The following is a 25,135-nucleotide window of genomic DNA, read 5'->3' as shown; positions in this document are numbered from 1 at the left end:
GCCATCTTTCCAGCGTTGGCTAACTATATATATATACTTAAGGCGTTTGTGTGCATGTGAGTGTGTATTTGTGCCTTCAAGAGTGGATACGCTATGGGCATGTGCAGAGATCAGAGGACAGGTCAGTCCTAGCCTTACACCTTGAGACAGGGCTTCTTATTGCTTTGCCATCCCACCACTTCCTGGGGCTTCTTCTGTTTCTGGTTTCCATCTCACCATAGGAGTACTTAAGTACAGACACACATACTACTGCACTGCCCCCCCCCCCAAAATACATTTTACATGGGTCCTGGGGATTCAAATGCTGGTCTCCACACTTGTACAACAAGTGCTCTACCCACTGGCCCACCCCAGCCTAGTTAAGTGTGTTCTTATAGACTGATCAATCGGGTATTACTTTGAGAGTGGGAAGAAAAAAAAATATATCAGAAAAGCCTCTAAACCGTTTTATTTTAATGTAAAATAAAGTATCTGCCGTTAACATTCTGGGCTCTTTCTCAGCCGTCCCCTGGGCTCATCACTCATGCCTGTCAGCCCATCTGGCTGCTTTGTCCACAGATCACAAGCCAGGGGAGGCCTGGCCTTGTCCTTGCTACCTTTGCTGGCCTTGCACTCAGCCAGTTCTTGGATGAGGAGCCTGACGGAACACGTTTGGGCTTCGTGGCTGTGGTATCAGAGCTAAGGCGGTGTAAAAGCCTGCCACTCGGGCACAGCAGTGAGGTTTGCTGGGACTCCAGCATCAGCCTTCTGCTGCCAGTGGGCTGAGGGCTAAGCAGAGGAACCCTGAGTCCAGTTCCCAGAGGAAAAAGGCATAGCTGATTTAGGAGACAAGAAGTAAAACTCCTTGTGGGAAGTGGATGCTCAGTGATGTTGGTGTGAATTGAACAGAACCGCTGAGATCAGAGTCCTGGGCCAGTCATTTCCTCTGTCTGTGAAGTTCATATGGGGACTTGAGAATTTTGGCCCTAGTTTTCCCAGGGCTCAGGAAAGAAAAAGGAGCCCAGCACTGCGGGTCCTGGGCTGGTCAAGGTCCCATCACCTTGTAGCTGTGTGATCCTGGGGAGAACTGCTCATCAGCCAGAGTTTGTCTGTAAAGTGGAGAGATGGTGGTTCAGCCTCTGGGTTCTTCCAGAGACACCAGCACTTGTTACAGGGGCACCTCTGAAGTGTGCTGCTGCCCTTGTGGCCCGAGTGGCATCCCATCCTAAAGCTTAGGGGCCAAAGGGGAGGGGCTGGAGAGGAGCATCTTCTGAGGAGCCCCACCAAGGAAAGATCCTTGTTCTGTGGCCCCAAGGTTTTGTGCACACAGATGATCCTAAGTTAAACGGAGGTGGGGGCTTTTTTTTGTAAATACGAGAAGACCTTGATGCTCTTTCAAGGGCGCAAACACCCACTAGCAGAGGGTGTGGAGGAAGTGGCTAGCTGGCAAAGACACTGTAAGCAGGGACTTGACTCCAGTTTAAAGGACAAACTAGATGACTGTAAAGCCCCTTATGGTTTAAATTCACAGTTCTGACTCAGGGTCTTACAATACTGAGTCCCAGTCTGCTGGACTGGCACACTGCAGGCTGCAAACCCCGTGACATTTGGGGAGACCCAGCCTGGGATGTGTTCCTTTCCCATAATGCTATTCACCTATTTTCTATTGCTTTCATTTTATGTATTTGCTTCTAAAACTCAATCTACTTGTTCCTTTTCACAGTGCTGGCATCAAATCCAGCCTCTCACACATGCTAGGCAAGTGCTCTGCCCCTGAACTACACATCCCAGGCATTACCTACTTCTTAAAGTGGTATTTTAGTTTTTAGTGTGCAAAATTCTAAATGTATACAAAAGCAGAGTGACTAGGATGATGAAGCCCACATTGGATCGTTAATGTCATTGACTCTTGGCCAGTTTGGTTTTGTAGCGTTCAGTGCTGTCTGCTGAGTCTGTGGGGTCAGCAGTGTTCGGTATCTGCATTGTCTAATGGGAGCCACCAGCCACCAACAGCTATTGAGTCCTTGGAATGGGAGCAGAGGGACAGATGAAATACATTTTTAAGAGAATTAAATTTCTCAAAATTTATTTCTATTGTATGTGCACAAGTCTCTCATTGGCCTGGAACTTCACACAAGAAGTAAACTTCCAGGGGTCAGCCTGTCTTGGGCTCCCAATTTGACATCCCTGGGATTGCAGGTGGGAACTGCCATGCCTGGATTTTTACATTTTCATTTTTACATATAAAAGTATTTTGCCTGCATGTATGCTTAAGCATCATATGCACGCCTGGTGCCTGTAGAGGTCAGAAGAGGGCATTGGATCCCCTGGAACTGGAGTTACAGATGGTTGTGAGCCACCATGTGGGTGCTGGGGACCAAAGCCAGGTCCTCTGGAAGAGCAGCCAGTGTTCTTAACTACTGAGTGTGTGATGCATATAAGCCCAGGAAGGCTTTCTTTTAAAGTCATGTGATATTTCCTTAATTGGTTGCATAATTTCTAACCTGAGACTTTCCTTTTTGCATTGATATCCTAATTGCTGGCTGGGCTTGAAAAATGTATAAGGGAGAACATTGCATTTCATATTCTGTCACTGAATTTCATATTCTCTCAGGGCATGGCTGGTTAGCGCTGAGGCGCAGCTGCCTCTTTAGATAGGGCATGCCTCTGTAGCTCCCCCAGAGCCCCGGAAAATGAAAACAGCTCAGTTCTCGGAGCACTCTACTTCTGAAATCTCTGTCAGACCACAAGTAACCAGATGCGATTCTTTCTTTCTACATTAGTGTCCCAGTACCTTCAAATGTCACCAGGAGATTGGAATCAAGGCCCTCCCCACCATCTCCTAACATCCTCGCTCCACCCAGGGACTGAGGGGAAGAGAAAGAGCAAACAAAGGTCCCTCAGAGCACAGGATGCCAAATCTTAGTCTCTCCTGCACATCACCAACCCATAACATAGATGGCAAAGTTGAGGCTCAGAAAAAGGAGGGTTGTGAGAGGCCAGAACCTGATCCCAAATACTTTGCTCAGAAACAGCTGTCTGTTTTTCTACGAAGCAAGAATCTGGACCCTGGCTGGGAGCTGGTGAGCAGGGCGGGATGGGAGGAAGTCTCCAACTTTTAGCTAGGACCTAAAACAGTGGCCGGAAGTATTTGGCCTGAGGCCAGCAGAGAAGAGGGGCTGTGAAGGAAGAGGGAGACAGCCTGGCTTCCCGCACCACATGAAATGGGAGCCAAACGTGTAAAATCACAATCTTTACTGACATTTAGGATTCTTTTGGCTGCCAACCCCAGGAAGGGACTATTTTCGCATCCATGCAGGAGTGCTCAGCATTGAGGGGTAAACCAATGGGAAAGGGTGTTGATGCCCCCCTTCCTGGGCTGCACTGCGGAAGTCACAGGTGGGGACTTCGTTCCGCGGCTAGTTTGACCCACGCCCTTGTGAAGTGAAGGGCGCACAACTCCAGTGTTTTCCAGCTACTGGACTAGGTGCCAGGTCTCTCCTCCAAATTTCTGGGAAGGGTCAAAAGGCCAACCTTTGCTCTCACCTGGCAAGCGACCCACCCTCCACTCTTTTCCCCTTGACTGAATTCCCCACACCTAAGCAGCACCTCTAAAACCATCACCCCCATTTAAACCTTCCTGGGTCCTGCACGGTGGTTCCTCATCTCTCACTTTCTCCCTCTCCCTAACCTCAGGACCTTTGCCCCGGTTGCTTTCTCTGCCAGGCTCTCCCTTCCCTCCCTTTTCCACCTGCTTAGCTCATGTGCCTGCTTCAGACTGATCAGCAATGGCAACTTCCAGAAAATCTTTCCTGACTGCCAACCCTCTCCAGTCCCACTGTTTTTTTCTATGCTGAGTAATTTTGACTTTGCTTTGTTTAGTGAGTCTCACTATGAGGACAGACTAATTGGAAGTTATTATGTAGCACAGGCTGGACTTGGACTCACAGAAATCCTTCTGCCTCTGCTTCCTTGTTTTGCATTTTGAGATAGGGTTTCACTGTACAACTGGACTGGCCTCAGACCACCAATCCTCCTATTTTGACTTCCCGAGCACTGGACTACAGGCGAGTACCATCATGCCTGATAGAAAATCCCAGGCCTCCCTTCTGACAAGGCCTCTCAGTGGGCAACTCCTTTAAGAAGCCTTGCTTAAGTGTCTTCTGTTACCACTTTCTGGTTTCTCAATTGCACTGGGAGGTGATGCTTAATGTGAGTTGATAGCATCATCAATAGGCCCCCGCACAGTCCTCTGTTGTCCTACAAAGAGGTGAAGGGCTTGGAGGGTGGGAGTACTGCTGTCTCCTGAGCCCCACCCTCAGCCTGCAGGGGTCACAGGGCGAGGTCCATTTGGAGACAGAGGTCTTTAACAGGCTGTTTCCCTGGATGGAACGGGCAGAGCCGGGAAGCCTCTGGAAGCTGCTGTGGTTTTGGCGCAGAGCCCCGAAGGGGTGTGGGGAGGGGCGAGAACACACGCTCAGAAACTCGGAGACCGACAGATGGAGGAGCTGAGGATGTGAGAGACACAGACAGACAGAAAGGAACCCAGAGTCAGGAAGAAGAGAACCAAGCGGTGGAGGATGGCTGGAAAGCGGGCAGTCACGCCGAGCCACGAGCTGAGCAGCAGGCCAGCAGATGGACCAGTCAGTGAAGGACTGGGAGCCCCAGGCAGACAGATCCACAGGGAGGAAAGCAAAGCTTGTGTCCACAGGACAGGCAGAAGAACAAAGTCTCTGCACAACAGAACGATGTGTAGTTTGCAGGTATACAGGTGGGCTGGCTTGGGATCCCTGCAAGAGACTCCCAAATTGACAGACAATGGTAAAGGAATGGATAGAGAAGACTGCCATTCAAGCGACAGACAATGACCTGGGGTCTGAGGCCAGGTTTGCCTCTCTGAGGAGAGACTAAAACCAATGACAGAAACATCACCTCATGCTAGAGACTTGGGGGTTGACTCAGCAACAAGGGAGAGATGGGGTAAGCTGGGTGCTAAGCCCAGAATTTCTCAGGAACATTGAACCCTCCCTCTTGTTCCCCCTTCCTTCTGTGCGTTAAAGCAAATCCCTTGGGCTCTGGAAGATGCTAGGTCACAGGGGTGACCTGAGAGGGGAAGAAGAGTGAGTTCTGTCCATTTATTGACTCTGCTCATGGAGGTCATGGGGTCCTAGGGGAGCTGAGGAGCTCGAGCGGATGGATTCAGACACTAACTGTTGGCTTCTTTACTTCTCAGGCCAGACAGTTTTGCTCCCAGCCCCAGCTGTTTATGCTTACTGGTTCTTTGGGTTTCTAGAGCACACTTTACTTCCTCTCTTAGCATAAGACAGTGAGTTGGGGGCTGGCAAGATGGCTCAGAAGGCAAAGGCCCTAACCATGAGGCCTGACCACTTGATTGAGTCTCATGGGAGGAGAGAACTGGCTTCTGCAGGATGTTCCCCACCTCCACACATGGCGCGCGCGCGCACACACACACACACACACACACACACACACGCACACACGCACACACACCAATGAATTCAGTAATTTTAGTTTGTTTTAGAGACAGGAAGTCAAAAAGGACACAACAGGGTTCAGGTCTGTAATCCTAACCCTTGGGAGAACCAAGCAGGAGGAATTTCATGAGTTCTAGGCCATCTGGAATTTTTAGCAAATTCCAGGCCAGAACTGTATAGCCAAGACCCTATCTCAAAAACCTGCCAAAGCCTGGGAAGCAGAAAGTTCAGTCCCAGTAGCTGTCTCCTTAGCCCTGTAAAGTGGGGTCACAACCTACAGTGGCCTGTGGGTTAAGAGCTCACCCTGGCTTCAGGCCACTGACATCTGAGAATCATAGAGGAAAGGAGCCTAGCCACGTTAGAGGGGCACCAGGGAAGGCTTCCCGGAAGAACAACAGAATAAATGGGCAGTGGTGTTCTGGGAAGTGTTCTGACTCCGCGCAGACAGAGACGGAGGCCCAGGCTCTGCCGAGACCAGAGAGAAGACACACATTTATCCTTTCAATCAACATTTATCCCTGCCTTCTACCCATGTAAAAGCAGAGGACACTCTGGTGACCAGGACAAGCAAGGTCCCTACCTCATGGAGCACCTGTGACTGAACAGAAAGAAACTGTCTAGGGACTGAGGATGGAACTCAGTTGGCAAAGAACTTGTATCACACGCACGAAGCCCTGGGACTGATCCCAGCGCTTCAGAAACAGGATGTGGTTTCTCACACCTGTGATCCCAGCACTCAGGAGATGAAGGCTGGAGGATCAGGAGGAGTCAGGCAGGCATGTGATGGACTAGAATAATCCTTGGAAGGGAGAAGTACCAGTGTGGGATGGGTGGTCTCCGCAAAGAATGTGTTGGGGAGCTGATGAGGAGCCAGAGCAGGATCCAGGGAAGGGCGTTCCAGGCTGAGCCCGCAGCGAGTAAGGAAGTCCTGAGGCTGGAGCAAGTCTGGCAGGGACTTCCAATGCAGCTGGGGTGTGGAGAACAAGCAGACAGTGGTTTGAGATACAGTGAGAGAAACGGGCAGGCCAGATGGTTGGGAGCCTGTGAGCTGAGGGGAGAAGCTTGGGTTTCATTGCAAGTGTGATAAGAAGCCTGTGTGAGGTTTCCAGAAAGGGGATGACCCGATCCAATAGGAGGAGGCAGAAATCCTTAATAAATAAATAAATAAATAGAATTAATAAAGAATCAATTTTAAAAAAAGAAGAATTACCCGCTGGTTGCTATCTGTGGAATGGACTGTAGGGGGCAGGAGTGGCTGGACAGAGACCCAGAGAGGAGGCTGAGATTGTGGTTGTCCTGACAAGAGATGGCGGGAGATGCCTGTACCAGGTGGTGGCCCCACCTGTGAGACGGATGGAGCAGGGACTAGAGAGGTGGATGGGAGTGACACAGGATGCATTTTGGAGAAAAGCAAGTCTGGATTCCTTGTCTAGAGATGGAGTGTCCTGTGTGGGCGTTACCAGTCCCATCCGTGGTGAAATCTGCCTCTTTCAACTTTCTTTCAAACAGAGAAGGCAGCAGAGTGCAGTGGGATTTCTGGTGGAGGTTTGAAGAGGCAGTTGCTTAGTGGCCCGAAGGAGCTAGAGACCACCACCCAATATAAGCTCCTCTTCTCTCCACCACCACTGTGTGCACATCCCTCTACAGTTTGAAAACTACTGCTAACTCTATCACTTGATTCTCACAATAAGGAAAAAGATTAGATTCAGGGAAGCAGAGACTATCCAAGACCATAAAGCAGGGTCCAGGGCAGGATTGGGACACAACCCCACACACCCAGTGTACCTCCATCCTGCCTTTAGGGTCTTCATTCTGGTGACAGTGGTGCAGACAGGGTGACAGGTTCCAGCCCTGTTTCAGAGAAGGAGAAAATGATCAGGGGACATGAGGTTGCATGTCCTGGACAGTGTTGTTTTAAGACCTCTGTGGCGCAACATCTATCAAGCATATTAAAACACAGTCACATCAAACATCAAATGTAAATTATATATAACTAGATAAAAGCCAAATTGCAAATGACTAGCTGACATCATGTTCTGTTTTACAGACATTTAATTAAACATTTATTAATTTTGATTCTGCAGTTTTTCCCTGGGTTTTGACGCCAATTTTCCCCCACAAGCCTCAAACACTCCCCTAAGCCCATGAACATCTCCCAGGTCCCTGGCAGCAAGTAGTTAGTGCTGGCTGGAAGAAACAGCCCCTGCTTTGGTCCCGTTGCCAAAAGGACCAGAGTAAGGCTGGGCTCAAAAAGGCTAGGCCTTTTGTCCCTAGGCTGCAGTGTGGATTCTGTGCTACCCTCTGACCCCCAAGCACCATGGACAGGTGGCAGAAGCCTCCTTTCCAGCCCTCTCCATCTCAGTTTTGGACGATGTGAGCCCTTTGTCTGCGGATAGCTGGAAGCTGGCAGAGGAAAGAGTAGGAGTGGGCGGGGAAGTAGCAGGAGGTCTGCCAGGTGGTGACGGATGCTGGCGGGGCTGGCACCTCCCTCATCCTAACCTGGGCGGAAACAGATGGTCCTCTAGCCTCAGAGAGACTTCCAGGGTATTGCTCTTCTCCAGCTCCCCAGGCCCCTTCTCACTGGACCAGCTGGCCTCTCCTTCCTGTTTGAAGCCACAAGAATGAGGAAGGGAGTGGGGGCAGGCCTGGAATGAAGGTCTGTGTTCTGGGGCCCTCAGCAGCCCTGGGGACCACCTGTCCCCCCACCCCATAGTCCTCAGAGTCCTTTGTTCTCTTTCCCAGATCTGGTGCATCATCCCCTTAGCTCATCCCTGTCACTCCAGCCTGGACCAAACCCAGCCTTTCCTTGGCTTCCCTCCAAGGCAGTCCTCAGAGTAGGCTTTCGAGGCTCCGAGCTGATCCTATTACCTCCAATTTTGGGATTCAGATTAAAAATTAAACTTGTGCTCTCCAGTTCCGATTCCTTTTCTCAGGGATGAAACCCGGGGCCTTGCACACACTCAGCACATCCCCCACTGCTGAGTAACGACCCTAGCCCTGCAGCCTACAACTGGCTGCAGGATTTGATGAACTTTCACAATTCTGGTCTTTCTGTGCCCCATCTCATTGGAAGCCTTCAGTCTAAGTCAAGCACAGCAAACCTCAACCTATTCCCCTTAAAGGGTATGGGCTCCCATTGCCTCTGCACTTTGTATCTGCCCATTCTCTTGAATGTTCTCCTCTACTGCTCTCCTCAAGTGTGTGTGTGCAAGATTTATTTCTTTGTATTTTATGCACATGTGTGTTTTGTCTGTATACATGTCTGTGTACCATGTATATGCAGTGCCCACAGAAGAGAGCATTTGATCTCCTGGAACTGGAGTTACAAATGGTTGTGAGCTGCCATGTGGATGCTGGGAATTGAACCTGGGTTCTTTGGAAGAGCAGCCAGTGCTCATAACCAACGAGCCATCTCTCCAGCTTTCCCCCACCACTAGTATTTTTTTATTGTATTTTATTGCTCGATTGGTTGATTGATTTGATGTTTTTTGGTTTTGAGACAAAGTCTCTTTATGTAGCCCAAGCTGGCCTTGAACTTGTGATCCTCCTGCCTCAACCTCCCAAGTGTTGGGATTAGAGACAGTGTATTAAAATCAGGCATTGCAGTGCCTATAGGAAGGGAGGTAGAAGGTGGAAGCAGAAACATTAGGAATTCAGTACCAGCTTGAGCTAACTTGGGAGTTTAAAGTCAGTCTGGGTTACATGAGAACCCACCTTAAAAACAGAGACAGAACAAACAACATATCTGTAATGCCACCACTCGGACGGTGGAGGCAAGAGGATTTGGAGTTCAAAGTCATCCTTAGCTACTCAGTTCTAGACCAGCCTGGAGTACAGGAGATACTGTTAGGAAAGAAAGAGAAAGAGAGAGGGGATGGAGAGGGGGAAAAATTCTCCCTGACTGCCCCTCTTCCCTGCCAAAGTTTTCCATCTCAGTCTCACGGAAGGGAAGAAGGGAAGGGCAAGATACATAGAGGCACAAACCTAGTACGGAGCTAGGTTGACGCACGCTGCTATATGACTGAATGATGCCGTCAGAAAACTGGGGGACACAAGGAGATGACTTATCACCATTTATCATAAGAAATCATCAAGTCCTGGGGTTGCCAAGCAGCCAAAGGAACAGTCCCCTTTCCTCCCTGGCTACCCAAGTAGCAGAGAGGATGGATGTTAAAAAGCAGTGTCATATTGGAGAAGTGTCAGCAGCATTAATTGGGGACAAGAGGACCCCAAATTGGATGTTTTTGGCCACATTTTAGGGAGAAAGTCTATGACACAGGTCACTAGTTCTGGGAGGGTCAGAGCCACCAACCCCTCTAATTTTCATACGGAGACCCTGTAGCACCACAGTTGCTTCCATAAGCTGTCAGCACACCGTTATCTGTTGATCCCGTGGTTCCAATGGCCTAGGAATGCCAGCACTGTCCCATCCCTAGTGGCTCAGTTTGAGGTTCAGGCAACAGGTCGCTGGATCTGTGTTAGACCCTCTCCTCCTGTTTTCTGGGAAGCCACTTTTAGAGAATCCCTCTGTGGTTTGGTCAAAGAGCTAACCTGCCATTTCCAAAGCTTTTCAGGGTCTGGGGAAAGGCAGGTTCTGTGGGCACATGGAGAAATTAGACTCAAATCCTCATCCCATGTGAACACCGCTCTTGAACATCTATCCTCTTTGTTACTTGGATAGGAATGAGCACATGCTCAACAGAGTAAATGAGAAGTAGAGTCCGGAATTGAACTCGGGGCTTAGATCCTTCCTGTCTACTCCAAGGTTATCAGAATTATTAAAGTCAACGGGCTTGCAGCCAGGCGTTCTTTCTTTGTGATTACATGGGTTGAGCGCCTACTGGGTGCTAAGAACTAAGTGTGCAGTGTTTAGCAGGTGATGGAGTCCCTGGCACGGAGTTTAGAGCTGGGGGAGATGTGTGCCTAGCCGGGAAGTTCAACCCACTGTGGCAAGATCTGGAGCAGAACTGGGACTGGGGGCTGGGAGGCTGAGGGAGGCTCCTACCTCGGGGGAGGCTGTGGTCAGCAAAAGCCCAATATTGGAAACAGGAGCAAGACTTACCTAGGTTTGGGGCTGGGGTGGGGTCAAGGAACGGGAAGGGATGTTCCAGGAAAGAGCACAGCAAGTGTAAAAGGCAGACTGTGAGGACATCTGTCAAATGCCCTGGAATCTGTGGCCTGTGTCAAACAACCCGATGTTTGTTGGGTGAGCAGCTGAGGCCCGGAGCAGTGGGTCAGGACTGCGGCCTGGCACCAGCTGTGATCCATACAAGAAACCCGTGGCCAAACCTCTTTAAAGTTTCCATCAAGAAGCGGTGTTGTCTAGTGGTTAGTACCCAGAATTGAGTTCTGGTTCCGCTATTGGCTAACTGTGTGGTCATGGGGTCACTGGCCCCCAGTTCCTTCCTCAAAACTGGAGATGGGAACAGGACTAGGCTAGAAGCTAATGGATGCACTCGGTGCTCCGCAACCACGTCTAGGAGAGTTGAGCCCATTTGACAGTCAGAGAGTAGGTCATCCTGGTAGGGAGCTCTCCTTGGTGCAGGCGGGGAGGCTGAGGTGGGCAGGAACACGAGCCGAGCCGGGAAGAGCCTGGATCTGAGCACCACCTCCCCGGCAGGTACCTGCGAGCCCTGTACCTCGGGCTACAGAGCCGCTGGCGCGGGGAGCGGCTGCGGCGCCACTTCTACTGGCGGATGCTGTTCGAGAGCGCGGATGTAAGCATGCTTCGTCTGCTGGAGACCTTCCTGCGCAGCGCGCCACAGCTGGTGCTGCAGCTCAGCCTGCTGGTCTACCACAACCGAGAGCCAGACCTGCTGACTGGTGAGCCCCGCCACCTGCTGGCCCCTGGGGATACCTGCGCCCCGCCCCAAAGGCTTTCCTGTCTGGCCAGGGTTTAGGAAACCACACACCCTCAAGACCCTCTAGGCCTCTGCAGACCTCCCCTTCCCCCTGACTTGTCTCATCCACTCTGACACCACCCCTTAGACACTCTGGGCTCCTCTCTTTCCCTCCTCGATTGTCAGGGCAGATCATATCTTACCGCTCCCTTTACTCCTTCCAATAAACCTTAGGCCCTGAGGGAGTCCTCTGCCCTCTACGTTCTACAAATTGTTGAGTCCTAGCCTGCATCCACAGGGACCCATTGCTTTACAGACCTGCCCAGTCCCCCTCAGTCTACCTAGCCCTTCACTGGATGTCCTAGTCTCCTCCCTTGCACCAGGTCCTGTTTGCCCCACACCCTGCTTAACCCACCCGCAGTGTCCCGAGACTCCATCACTAGTCTTCAGGCCCCCTGGGGACGCCTTTTACCCTCTCTCTAGCCCAGAATTCAGTGTCTCACTGGGATCCCCTCCCTACCTCTGCTTAGCTCTAGTTGTTCCTCCGTACCCTCTTTTTTCTTATCTTCTGATGGTCTGCCGACTCCTCCATGACCTGATGATCCCTTCTTGACCTCCTCTTCTACTCCCAGAGTCCTGGACCCTAATTTCCCACCTCCACCAAGAACCCTGAGCCCTGTCTACCCCATACTAGAATCCTAGACTTAACGTCAGTGGAGATCAAGATGAGCCCAAATCTATTTCCCTTTATGCTCCCATACCCACAGAAGCAGCCCACCTCATTCCCTACCACCACCCCGTTTCCTTGCCCTTGAAGATCCCAACCAGACCTTCCTCACGCCTGCTCCACAGATCCTTCCCTTACACCTCCTCACAGTCCAGGTCCTGACCCAGAACCTCCTCTCCAGACCCAACCTGGACCTACCCCTAACCCAGCCCACCCCATCCCTACCCTGTCTCCACAGCCCTCTCCATTTCTGCCTCCCTTGTGTCCCTGGCCTGGACACTGGCATCCTACCAGAAGGTACTGAGAGACTCGAGAGATGACAAGCGGCCCCTGTCCTACAAGGGTGCTGTAGCCCAAGTGCTGTGGCACCTGTTCACCATTGCAGCCCGAACCCTGGCTTTCGCCCTCTTTGCCAGCGTCTACAAGCTCTACTTTGGCATTTTCATCGTAGCCCACTGGTGCATCATGACCTTCTGGGTTATCCAGGGTGAGACAGACTTCTGCATGTCCAAGTGGGAAGAGATCATCTACAACATGGTGGTGGGGATCATCTACATCTTCTGCTGGTTCAACGTCAAGGAGGGCCGCAGCCGCCGCCGGGTGACCCTCTACTATTGCATCGTGCTGCTGGAGAACGCAGCCCTCACCGGCTTCTGGTACTCCAGCCGGAACTTCTCCCCCGATTTCTACTCTCTCATCCTGGTCTGCGTGGTGGCCTCCAGCTTTGCACTGGGCATATTCTTTATGTGTGTCTATTACTGTCTCCTGCATCCCAACGGGCCCATGCTGGGGCCCCAGGCACCGGGTTGCATCTTCCCTGAAGCTCCGGGGCCCTGTGCCCCTCCAACTGATGCCATCACAAGTCCACCAAGATCGCTGCCAAGGACTACAGGCACTGAGCGGGATGGGGCCTCGGTGGGAGGTGAGCGAGCCGGGACCCCTACACTACCTGTCTTCCAGGTGCGACCAGGTTTGCCTCCCACACCAGTAGCTCGCCCCTTGCGGACAGAGGGGCCTGTCATTCGGATTGACTTGCCTCGGAAAAAGTACCCAGCTTGGGATGCTCATTTTATTGATCGCCGGCTCCGCAAGACCATCCTGGCTTTGGAGTATTCTTCACCTGCCACACCTAGGTTGCAGTACCGGAGCATGGGCACCTCCCAGGAGCTGCTGGAGTACGAGACTACAGTGTAGGCACCGTCTGCCTCCCAACAGGGACAGGCTTGACTGACTCCACATTGACCACAGTGTTGAGTCTGTATGTCAGGGCCACCAGGCTAAGTGGGAGTAGATCTTTGGATCCAAGAATGGCCCCGCCACTGGCTTCCCTTGGGGAAGAGGGCAGCCCTGTGGAGGCCCTAGGTCTCGTTTTTTAGCCCTATGACCCATTCACTAAGTTCCCCTGGACCAGGGCACAGGGCGTCAACTGGTGCTACCCCTCACAAACTGCCCCACTCTCATGGGCATGCCATATTATGCTTGGCACAAGGGTCTCAACCCTCTCCCCTGCCTAGAATCACCCACATCTCCCCTGGTGGGCCAACCAGAGGAAAGGCACTGCTCGGGGGGGGGGGCTGTCTGGGATAGGAGGGGATCCCTGAGAGAAGGATGGGAAAGACTGGGTTGTGGGATGGACTGGGGACGGATCTCTGGACAGAACTGGCACAGTTCTCGTAAGAAGGGGAACTGTACAGCAGGAGGATTAGAGCAGGAAGTTGGAGAGAGAACTTGGGGATCCAACAGTGCAGACACTGGCAGGAGGAGACCCCCAAGGAGCGAGGGGTGATAGCAGTACGAAGGGGTCCAAGCGTGGGGTGGGTGCCTTTGCTTGGAAGGTGTACTTGTTGGGAGCTCCGTTACAGATGAGGTCTAGACCCCTCAGGTGAGAGGTCACAGGTGCTGTTTGCTCCAGATGGGCATCTGAGATGTTCCCTGGAGATGAAGGCCTTCAGCACAGCAGATAAAATGTCCCCGGTGGTAGTCCGTCTGGCTCAACTACAGATGAGGCTCTAGCTGGGGAGACGTCTTAGTTCTAGAATACCTCTTGAAAACGGGTCCCAGGGAGCTGCTGATCTCTTCCAATGATCAAGGACACTGGAACCTACTGCTCCGATGTGGATGCTTCTAGCTTCTACCATGGGCAATGGGGGAGGAGATATGGAAACATGGGTGCTCTAGTTCTAGGTTGCCAAGGTTTATGGAAGTTCTAGACCCCTTTTCATGTCCCTAGCCCTATCGTCTTTAAAAGGAAATTGTCCTCAGAACCCTTGAGACATTTCTGCTGCCAAGTGATGCTCAGCTGGAAAAAAAATATCTCTGGGGACATGACATAAATCTTGGCTTCCTGCCACCCTGCAACTGAGGTTCTCTGGGGTGCATCTGGGAAACTGATTTGTTTTATCTCAAATCTGACAAGGCCCCAGGTCTGTGACCCATTCCCATGGTCCAGACATCCTGGGTTACACAAGGGACCATTATCCTGGAATGTGCCCCCGGCCTGGGACAGCCCATACTGACCAGGGCACATTATTGGTGGGAGTATGGGACTAGGGAGCTAGGCAGCTCTGTGAAGTAGAAGGTGGCGCTCTAGGCAGGGCCTGGAGTCTCTTGCCACTCCCCTATGCCAACTGAGGTGAGCTCACTGGAAAGAAACAGCCAGGGACTGTGGGGATGAGTACAGACTGGGCTGGAAGTGTGGAGGCCATGATAATTCTAGACTATGCAAATAAGATTGTTTAGCCCTCCCTGGCTCAGCCTCTCTTGGAGTTACAGATAGAAAACTGAGGCCCAGAATTCCAGCTTCTCTCACAAGGTCTTAGACTCCTGGCTGCCCCATCCGTGGTGATGTGGCAACGATTGATCTGCTAAGGATACTGGGAGGGAGTTACACTTGGGGTGAGGCTGAGAGGGCACCCTGTGTGTATGCACACACAAGCACATATCATATCCAGGATTCAAGCCACCCTGCCTAGCCCCGTGGGTAGCTATATTCGTTCTGTCAGTGTGGAATGCTTTTTCTTCCCTCTGCTTCCCTGACCCCCAAGAGGCCTCCAGAGTGACAGACAGCTCACCCTGACGCAGGCCTGCTCCGAGGGAGTCACCCTTTCTCTTTTCCCTCTACCCAGAGCCTGCCTGGAAGACCAGTTCCATAGCCAGCTATACACCTGTCACACTCTGTAAGATGGAGCACTGGGCATGGACCCCAAACCCAAGCAGCCTGATTCTGCAGGGCTCATGGTGCCAGGATATGTCACTCCATTGTTTCTGCTGTGTGTGGCACCCTACAAGAGCTACACCTCCATCCCACACATCAGTATGGCGACATCTGGGCTACCCTTGGCAAGCAGTTTTAACCGCCACCCGCCCCCAAGGTCCTAGAATGGCTCTGTGGATGCCCCATTCTCCAGCAGCCTGGAAGGAAAGGTTTCAGATTCCTTAGCTGGTTGCTGAAGGAGGCCAGGGCAGCCAGGGAAGCAGGATAAGCAGAGCTAGGCATGGCCTAAGGCTGCAGGGAAGCCAAGGCCATTTTTCACCCCAATATCACAGAGCTTTCCCCAGGACTCTTGCCTGCAAGGCTGTGTCAGAGGGCCCTCGCCTTTCCCACTGTCAGGACAGAGCCCATCTCCCTCCGCAGTAGCCCCTCTCCCCAGCTCAGGCCCCCATCCTTCCTGGCCTGAGGTCTCTCTCTTTATCAGCCCGTGTTTTTGGTTCACAAGGACAAAGAATCGGAATGGGGAAAGGCCCCATCTTCTTGGAGCTGTTTTTGGTTCCTTTCTGTGACACAATCTACCTCAGCCAGTCTCTTTCCCCAGCCACAACTGGACCCCTGGGGTCCTCCACTCCTGTTCCCAGACCATTAACGGAGTCTGGATTCCCAGGGTCCCTGTAAGGTTCTTCCAGTGAGAGAGGACTTCAGGACTATAGCCTTGAAGGAAGGGTCCCCAAAGTCACCTGACCTTCATATTCATTATATAGAAGAAACAGAGGGCCACACATTTACCCAAAGTCACACAGCAAGTAAAATGGAACCACAGAGTTTTCCTGGGTATCAATAAAAGTGAGGTCTGTCTTAATTTCTTCAGGAGCAGCCATAACAGGCCATCTTGGGAACAGAAATGCCAGGCCTTCCCTTCCTAATGTAGAACCGCGCTTCCTGTTCTGTGAGCTTTCACCCTCAAATCAACCCCAGCTGCTGGCTGTGCTCCTCAACCTCCCCAGGCACCACGCACCTCTTACCGTACCTCCACCCACCGATGTACCATGTGCCTTGTAACGGTCACCCCAGTCGGCAGCACAGGCCTCCACTCTCCCCTGCAGGGACTGTCGAAAAATGTAGGCTTGGTCCCATCTTCTCATCTCCCCCAAATCTGCCTTACTTTCAGCCAGATTATCCCCTACACCTGTGTCTCCCTGAAGTGTGTCACCCCAAGGGCTGGAGAAGCAGAGGCCCAGGAGGGCAAGCAAGGCTGAGAATGTGCAGGTTTCTGATTGAGAACATGGGAGGTTGGGACCGTCATCCCCAAACACCCCCCTGAAGACTAAGGTTCTGTAAGCCCTTCCCTTGCAGCTTGCCTGGGGCTGGAGTCTACAAAGGCCTGGCAATGAGGGGAAGGTTCTCTGAGGCAGCGTGCATGGGCATAAATAAAGTCAGATGCCACCAGAACGGAAAGTGGGGTGAGTGGAGGCTCGAGAAAGCAGAACTATAGGGGTGGGCAGAAGGAGGGTGTTCTGTGCCAAGGAGCAATGAGGTTTATTTAGGCTTTGGAAAGCAACCTAATGGCCACCAGTTTGAGACTTCTAATGCATCAACCCCTTCAGGGATGTTGGGAGCCTCTGGGATTTGGCTTAGTCTAATCCTAACTCTCACCCTGGTTGTCTGGAAGACTCCAGTTCCTTGGTTGTTCCCAGCATCTGATAAGGGGTCCCTTATGTGCCAGGGAAATTGCTTAGGACCTGGAGTCTTTTCCAGTTGGGGGCTCCCGATTCAGGAGGAATCTTTCCAAGCAGAGGGAGAGTTTAGGCACAGGTTGCTAACTGAACGCCAAGAACCCTGATCCCATCCCTGGCTGCCTCACAACTCTTTGGCATCTGCCTCCTTCCTAGACTGAGCCTATGTAGGGCTGAAATCTATAGGAAGCGCTCTGTGGTGTTGCCATGGAAGGGAAAGGATCAGTGCCAATCCACAGAGGAAGTGTGGGATAGGGGTCTGAATCCCCCTTCTAGTCAAGGACACTTCCGAGGCCCTAGGTTTAGGGAAACAGAACATGTGTGTCATTCTGGGTTAGGATACTGAGTTCTACTAATAGATGCGAGGAGAGGAAGACCCGAATCAGGACAAGGCAAAGGGTCCGCTCCAACCAGGTCTGATTCCTGCAGGCAGAATCCCTGGGCACGTAGTGTTCCCATGCTCAGCCCCTCCACTGTAACCTCACCCCGAGGTCACCCCCTCCTCAGCACTGCTGGCCTTTATTCTATGCACAACTCTTTCAGAGTCCCCAGGCCAGGCTGAATGGTGGGAGCTCAGGATGTCTGCAATAATCTCATAGTGGAGGGGGTCTTGGGACAAAGTGGGAGTGAGGATAGCCACAGGAGGGAGGAGGGCTTTCCTTTCCCTCCCTTCACCAAAGTCTCAGAGTCCAGTCAGACCTAATAAGTCTCTCTCTCCCTGCCCTCCTCCTGTCTGGCTTCCAAACCAGGCATAAGAAGGGGTCTGAACCATCCTCAGAACCCTCGGACTCCCTGAGGATTTTGTGGCTTGAGAGTTGTTTTGTTTTTCCTCCCCCAAAAGCCACCTAAATAAAGCGTTTGTTTCGCCGTCTTAGATTAAAGCTGAGTGGATAGCAGATACATCCTAGTAAGGACTCAAGTGTGAAGGACGTCTGCATTCTGTATTGGATGACTTTAATGCAGAATCCTCAAGAATACTCACGGTGTCAGGCCCTGCCTCTGTAGACACTTGGGTGGGGCCTGGGACCTCCACATTGGGCATCGGTGGTTTAATTATCCAGTTACTTCCTAGTTTACAGATGGGGCAGGCCCAGAGATGGGAGGCAACTTGCCCAAGTTCACACGGCAAGCTGGTGGTAAGCTAGGACTCGAGCCAAGGTCCCTTGGGAGGGGGATCCCACCAGAATCCCTTTGCCTCTGATATCCAACACGTCCACAGGAACCACTAGCCATGCCTAAGGGCCCAATCTCCCTGTCAGCACACTCCAGGGGACTTCCCCATGTCCTCTCTCCCCTCTGTGGTCAGCCCCAACTTCTGCCCGCTTCTTAGCCTATCCCTAGGCACCATCCTGGTATTCACTACATCTGTGCCATGCCCAGCCCCCCAGCCCAACCCGCCCTTTCCAGCTTTCCCTGGGCAGGGGAGGGGCCAGGCTGGGGCTTCTTTACTGAGACTTTTGTACACCACAAACTTTTTGTATATTTTTAATTTTGCTGCAACATGAGATATTAAAAGTCATTTCAGTACATTCTGCTTGTGTCCTGTTTGGCTATTCTGGGCCAGGAGTAGGAGATGAAGAAGATTGCCTTCCACCACAACCCCACCGAATCCTTTAAAGGCGCTGGAGTGGGAAAGAGCAGGGCCTTATCCAGACCAGATGGACAGAAGCTCAATCAAACAACCAGAACATTTCTTGGGATTCACTCCAAGCCCATTTTACAGAAAAAGGGGGAAAGGTGAGAGATGGGAATGTACTTCTCCAAGGTCATAGAATGAATTCTTATAAAAGTAAGACTCTGCCTAAAGTTCCCAGCTCAACTCAAGTATGCATTGAGTGTTTAGGATGTGTGTGCCAGGGCAAATTCTAGGTACAGTGAACAAGAAGAGTAAACAGGGCCCACCCTCTAGAGCTGATCTTCTTGGGGGCCTTGGCCCTAAGAGATGCCTTCTGAGTAGGCTTTCTACTCTCCCCATGCTGGGGATTGGGTACACGGCGCATGCTTAGGGGACATGCTACCATTGGTTTGCACCCAGTCCTGGATTTGACTTTAACATAGCGCTTCCCAAACACCAGAGAGTATGAGAACTAGATTTAGCAGGGACTCACACCACTTGATCTTAGCCAAAAGGTCAGGAAGCGATAGAGAGGGTTCATTCCAAGTACAGGCTTCTGAATTTCCAAAGGTCTCAGCCAGGTACAGTGCATACCGTGGAACCCCAGCACATGAGATGTAGGAACAGGAGAACCAGAAGTTCAAGGTAGTGGGGGCTACGTTAGACCTTGTCTCCAAAATAAAAAAGGCGAGATCCTGTCTCCAGAATAAAAAGGTGTCTAGGAGATTCTGGTGTGAGGGAAGGTCTAAAGACCTCTGTCTGATGACCACTGTTTTATGTCCTCCTCCAAGTCTGATGGTGGCCTTCTCTTGGTGCAGAACCTTAAAGATCAACCTTCTTGGCCGATGATGACTTATTAGAAGCCGGCCCCCAAACACTGTTGGAAGCACATGTTAGTGATACCCAGCACTGCGACAAGCAGACAAAGTTCTGAAAATACAACCTAGAAGGAGGGAGGATGTATCATGGCTTTCCATCTCCATGGCCTCTTGGTTCCCCTTGTCTCAGGGCTGGCGTGTGCTGACACAGAGTATCATGGCAGGAGGTCTGTGGTACAGTACAGTGGCTTGTCGTGTGACAGACAAGAGGAGAGAGAGAGACAAAGCCAGTTCCCTCCTCTTTGGCTTCTGCTCTGCCTGAGCTCCCAGTCATCGGACAGTGCCATCTGGATTCAGGGCAACCTTCCCCCTCAGCTGCTACACCACATGCTGTTGTCTCTGGAATGGAGTTCACCGACAAATTCGGAAGTGTGCTTGACTCATTTCCTAGATGTCTCTCACCCCAAACTGACCCCAAGATTAACTATCAGCAGGGCCATGAGAGAGACGCTTGCAGCCAAGCCCGATGACCTGAGTTTGATTCCCAGGTCCCATTGGGTGGAAGGGGAGAACAGACTTCTGCAAATTGTCCTCTGACCTCTACATGGGTGCTGTGGGACCCAGGTATCCACAGAGGCCAGAGAGCACCAGATTCCCCGGAACTGGAGTTACAGGCCATTGTGAGCCACCACAGAAGGGAGCTGGGAACCTAACCTGGGTCCTTTGCAGGAGCAGTAAGCCTTCTTAGCTGACATCTTAAATGACAGTCACCTCCCATTCCTGCAGAAATCTGTTTCTGAAAGCCTTCCTGAGGATACTGATGCTGGCCCCAGTGCACATAAATCAGATCTTGGAGCATTAATTTCCTTGGCTAGGGGTTGGGTGCGTGGGTGCACATGAGCTGGCTCCAGGACTCTCCTCTAGCCCCGTTCCCCTATTATATGAAGAACTTCTTATCTTACATGGGCACGGGCACTCTGGATAAAAGACTCCATTTCCCAACCTCCTTTGCCACTTCGTGTGACCATAGAACTGTAAGGAAAGTCTAATCCTTGCTTCATAATAAGAGTACTGAAGTCTTGGAGAAGTTGAAGGGAAGCAGTTTATTTTCGATCTTGCAAAGTCAGATGTCAGCCTAGAGGAGGCTCACTAACGGAGGCTGAGGAAATCTTTATATATCCTAAGACATGACCCCTCCTCTCTCTCTGGGGTCATCAGGAGGCTATGGTCTTATGCACTATCTAGGTCTTATGTTCCTGTCCATCACATTTGCCTTTTGTTCCATGAAAACCATGTGTGGGTTCATCTCTACCATTCCTTCCTGTTTATTTTAGAGCTTATCCTATGCCTCACCTTGCAGAGACACTTGGCTGTGAGTTTTCTACTCTAAACCTCAGGTTTGAGGGTGGGCACTTAGGGAGTAACGAAACCGACAAGCAGGAGTTAAGAGCCTGGTGTTTTCTGTTCGTTTATGGTTGAACCTAAGCAAACTGGAAGCACCTTGAAGGAAGAGCCATCAGCTGTGCTTTCCAACAGAGCCAAGTTCTGGCCCCTAAGATGTGAGCGGCAGAACTTAGTACTACTTTAGGGCATCTCTTTAAAGGAGGGGGCAGCACTCCGCTCTCAGCCTAGGTACTGCTGAACTGGATGGAGAGACACCTTGCCATGGAGATGATGGGGCGATGCAGCAAGGCAGGTTGTGCTGGATCCCAACACACAGGGCTGTGTTAGACAACATACCTGTCTAGACTCTGTGCCTTGGCTGTTATGTTCATCGAGTGCTCTTTCATGGATGAACTATCTCTCCAGCCCCTAAAGGAAGTCTTTTGAAAAGTCACCAGCAGGGTTTTCTTCCAGAATAAAAGACACAAGATGGGCTGGAGAGATGGCTTGGAAGTTAAGAGGGTCTTCCAGAGGTTCTGAGTTCGGTTCTCAGCAACCACATGGTGGCTCACAACCATCTGTAATGAGATCTGGCGCCCTCTTCTGGCCTGCAGGCATACATACCAGCAGAACACTGCATACTCAATGAATAAATAAATTGTTAAAAAAAAATAAAAAGACACTAGAAAGAGGAGCTTGGTGTCATCTGCCTGAGGGACTTCACATCTGTTACTCTGCAGCCATCTTGCTAGATACATTGCTTGCTAGGGCTCTCCTGACCTGATCCACAGAAAGAAGAACAAGGCAGGAAACCATTTTCTCGCAGTCCTGGAGGAAGTCCAAGATGAAGGTATTTTTGAGTTGGTTTCTCCTAAGGCCCCTTTCCTGGCTTTGCAGATCTGGCTTCTCACTGCATCCTCAGGGGGACTTGTCTCTGCACAAATGTTCCCAGTGTCATTTTATATGTGTCAAATCTCTTTCTTTTCTTATGCAGGCCCTTATAACAGTAGGATTTCACTTAATTGCTTCTTATAACTATATATATATATATATATATATATATATATATATATATATATCCTTACATGGTAGCACACAGCCTTAATCTGGAACTTAGGAGACAGATGCAGATGGATCACAGAGTTTGAGGCTAACCTGGTCTACAGAGCGAATTCTAGAACAGTGTCTTAGTTAGGGTTTCTATTGCTGTGAAGAGACACCATGACCATGACAACTCTTATAAAGGAAACATTTAATTGAGGCTGGCTTATATTTTCAGAGGTTTAGTCTATTACCATTATGGTATGACATGGTGACAGGCAGGCAGACATGCTGGAGAAGGGGCTGAGATGCCTACATCTTGACCCACAGGCAACAGGAAGTGGTCTGTCTCACTGAGGGTAGCTTGAGCATAAGAGACCTCAAAACCCAACCCCACAGTGACACACTTTCTCCAACAAGGCCACACCTACTTCAATGAAACCACACCTCCTAATAATGCGTCTCCCTATAAGCTTATGAAAGCCAATTACATTCAAACTACTATAAACAGCCCAGGACTACACAGAGAAACCTTGTCTCAGTGTTGGGGGAAGGGGACTAAGGCTGGAGTTCAGATGGCAGTGTGCTTGCCTAGCATGTGCGAGGCCCTGGGTTCCCTCCCCAGCACCAAGTGTGATCTCTGCACTGTAGGAGGATCAGAACTGCGAGGCCATCTTTGTTTGCAGAGTGAGTTTGAGGCCAGCCAAAGTTATATGAAATCCTATCTTTAAAAATAAAGTTAGTTGAATGTATGTCTTTAATCCCAGCACTCAGGAGGCAGAGGCAGGCAGATCTCTGTGAGTTCGAGGCCAACCTGGTCTACAGAACGAGGTCCAGGACAGGCTCCAAAGCTACAGAGAGAAACCCTGTCTCGAAAAACCAATAAATGAATGAATGTACATATGAATGAATGAATGAAAAATAAATCAAAGTTATATATCCAAATCCTGTCGCATCTTAAAGTACCAGGTTTTGAGTCTTCACTGTGTAAATCTAACGGCACATACAACTTATCTCAGGAAACGAAGTAGAAAACATAAGGACATTGAAGTCATTGTGGAGCTGCTCAGCTAACCAGCCCTGCAAACACTCACGATCAGACTCCTGCTGGGCCACCTGTGGTGGGAAGCGCACAACTCAGGTTCACTTGTGTGCTCAAGCTGCTCCCTCCGCCTAGAGTAAGCTAGCCTGCACTCGCCCTTCAAGGCTGAGCAGGAATGGCTTCTCCCACCAGCTGCTTGCCATATAGCGGGGTTCTTCCAGGTCAGCTGCAGCTGTCACATCTCCCTTCTCTGCCTACGACTCCCAGGCGGCTGATTTAACGGGGGCTAGAGCTTGACCGCCATGCTGATGAGGCTGACAGCTGGGTTTCGCTGGCTCTGCTTACCACATTTTTGATTCACTGACTGTTTTGGTGATGTGTGTTGCCGTTATGTTTCTCTTCCATTTTGTCCCTGCTACAGCTTTCTGAGAAGAGTGCCATTATTATCCCTGCTTTTAACACGTGAGGACTCTGGGGCTCTGAGATGAGGTGTAAATTGCTCAAGGTCATTCGTGATTGAACCCAGGTCCTCTGTCTCTGACTGATTTACTGACACTAAGCACTTAATCTGTTCATGGCTCTGGTGCAGCAGTCAACACAGAGGCTATTTTGTCTTCCTCACTGTCTCCACAACTCTCCTTGTCCTCGTTGAGAATCCAAGCAGTGACATTTGGCCCTATTAGTGATTCTTGGAATAATATAAGGTCCAATTTTACAGTCGGGGAGGCTGAAGCCCAGAGAAAGGGAAGGGCTTGCAAAAGCCAGTTACCGAAGCACCAGGGACACCCATCATGGCCTCCTATCATGACAAGGGTGGGAATTCCAGACTGGCTCAGGGGTCAACAAGCAATTCTGATGCTTAGAACAGAGTCAGGGACAGACTTGCATGTCCTGGTCTCTTTTCATTGGCCCAACAGGCTGAGCGAAGGTCTCGTGTCTTGGTGCTCAGATGTGACTAGCAGATGTAGAAGCTTAGGAGGGAGAGGCTGTGAGTCCTGCACCAAACTGCTTGGACCATTTCCTTTCTGATGTGAGAGAGAAACAGAAATGGCTAGAGCTGGGGGTCTCCTGCAGCTCACACACCCAGAAGCAATGAAAGCCCCGACCTTTCACCAACCCTTTCAAAAGCACCATGCAAAGAGTTCCAAGCCCTGGCACCCGCTCTTTCCTACCTGTGGCCTCATGTCTCTCTTGGCACACCCTGACTACCAAGGTAGAGCTTTGGGGTCACCTTTCCTTGGGTGAGATCCAGAGCTTAAAATGCTCACTGCAGCCAGGGAGAGTTTCAGCATCCAGACCCAGGCACCATGGCAGGTATGCATGGCCCCTCAAATGTTCCTCAGTGTGCTTGGTAAGGCATATAGGATGTGAGTGTCCCAGCAGCACTGGACACTAGACTTCAGGTCCAGCCAAGCTAGAAGCCCTGGGGCCTCATATTCACTATATGGACACACACCTCCAGTATAGAATGTCTGCTGAGCACACCACCTGTGTGACCTTGAGCTAGGACCTACATATGAGCCTGGATTTTTTTTTTTTAAATTTAGATAACAAAAGGCCTAGTTCCCGGATATAGCGAAGAAGAAGAGATGAAAGATGCCAAAAAGACAGTTAAGCAGCCCAGGAGCTATAGATAAGGAGAATTTGGTTATTTATTTATTCATTCATTCTCAGTGCTAAGGCCCAGAACCCAGGGCCTGTAGTCTGCTAGGTTAGCGCTCCACCACTGAGCAACACCGTCATCTCTAGTAGCTGATATTTATTGAGTACTTAATGTGTTACAGCAGCTCTTCTGAGTGGATTTAATCCTAGTTAAGCGACCATAAGGTCAAACTGATTGTGGAAATTGAGACACAAGTGGTTAAGTAAGCAGCAGGCAGCCAGTCCCAGAGGCCCCCATATACCACCTCTCTGAAAAGTAACGATCATCATTATTATTAATTTAATCTTAAATTGCTTGGACACAGTTTGAAGCACTTTCCACCCACTCCCTTGTTTATTTTTCAGGGAGAGGGTGAGGTTTTCTCTTGCTGTAAACAGAGAAGCAGGCAGCAGGTTTCAAAGTCATTCAGCAAAGTTGGTGGCAGACAGGGGATGATCCAAAGGTGATCTCCAGCTTTGGGGAATTTCCTCAGTCTGCTCCAACTGCCAAGCCCTTGGATACCACCTTTGTCTCCCATCCTTAGTTATAGGGACCCAAGGCAGTATTCTCCACCTACCCCAGCCCCCACTGTCAGATGGGAGGGGC

The 25,135-nt window shown here is 50.7% G+C and overlaps 1 protein-coding gene across 1 annotated transcript in view; it reads left to right on the top strand.

Moving 5' to 3' along the window:
* Window positions 1–18,507, top strand: part of Xkr7 (XK related 7) — a 28,419-nt gene extending 9,912 nt beyond the window's left edge. The window contains exons 2-3 of the mRNA XM_041670770.1: window positions 11,095–11,297; window positions 12,280–18,507. Coding sequence (XP_041526704.1) covers window positions 11,095–11,297; window positions 12,280–13,235 — 1,159 coding nt within the window. The 3' untranslated portion in view covers window positions 13,236–18,507. The remainder of the gene's footprint in view (window positions 1–11,094; window positions 11,298–12,279) is intronic.
* Window positions 18,508–25,135: the final 6,628 nt, after the last annotated feature.

The sequence above is a fragment of the Microtus oregoni genome, unplaced genomic scaffold (assembly GCF_018167655.1).
Source record: "Microtus oregoni isolate MIOR12 unplaced genomic scaffold, Mior012 000020F_ref0000438, whole genome shotgun sequence".
Lineage (NCBI taxonomy): Eukaryota > Metazoa > Chordata > Mammalia > Rodentia > Cricetidae > Microtus > Microtus oregoni.
The sequence above is the reverse complement of the archived record's forward strand: the minus strand, read 5'-3'. Positions and strand labels throughout refer to the sequence as shown.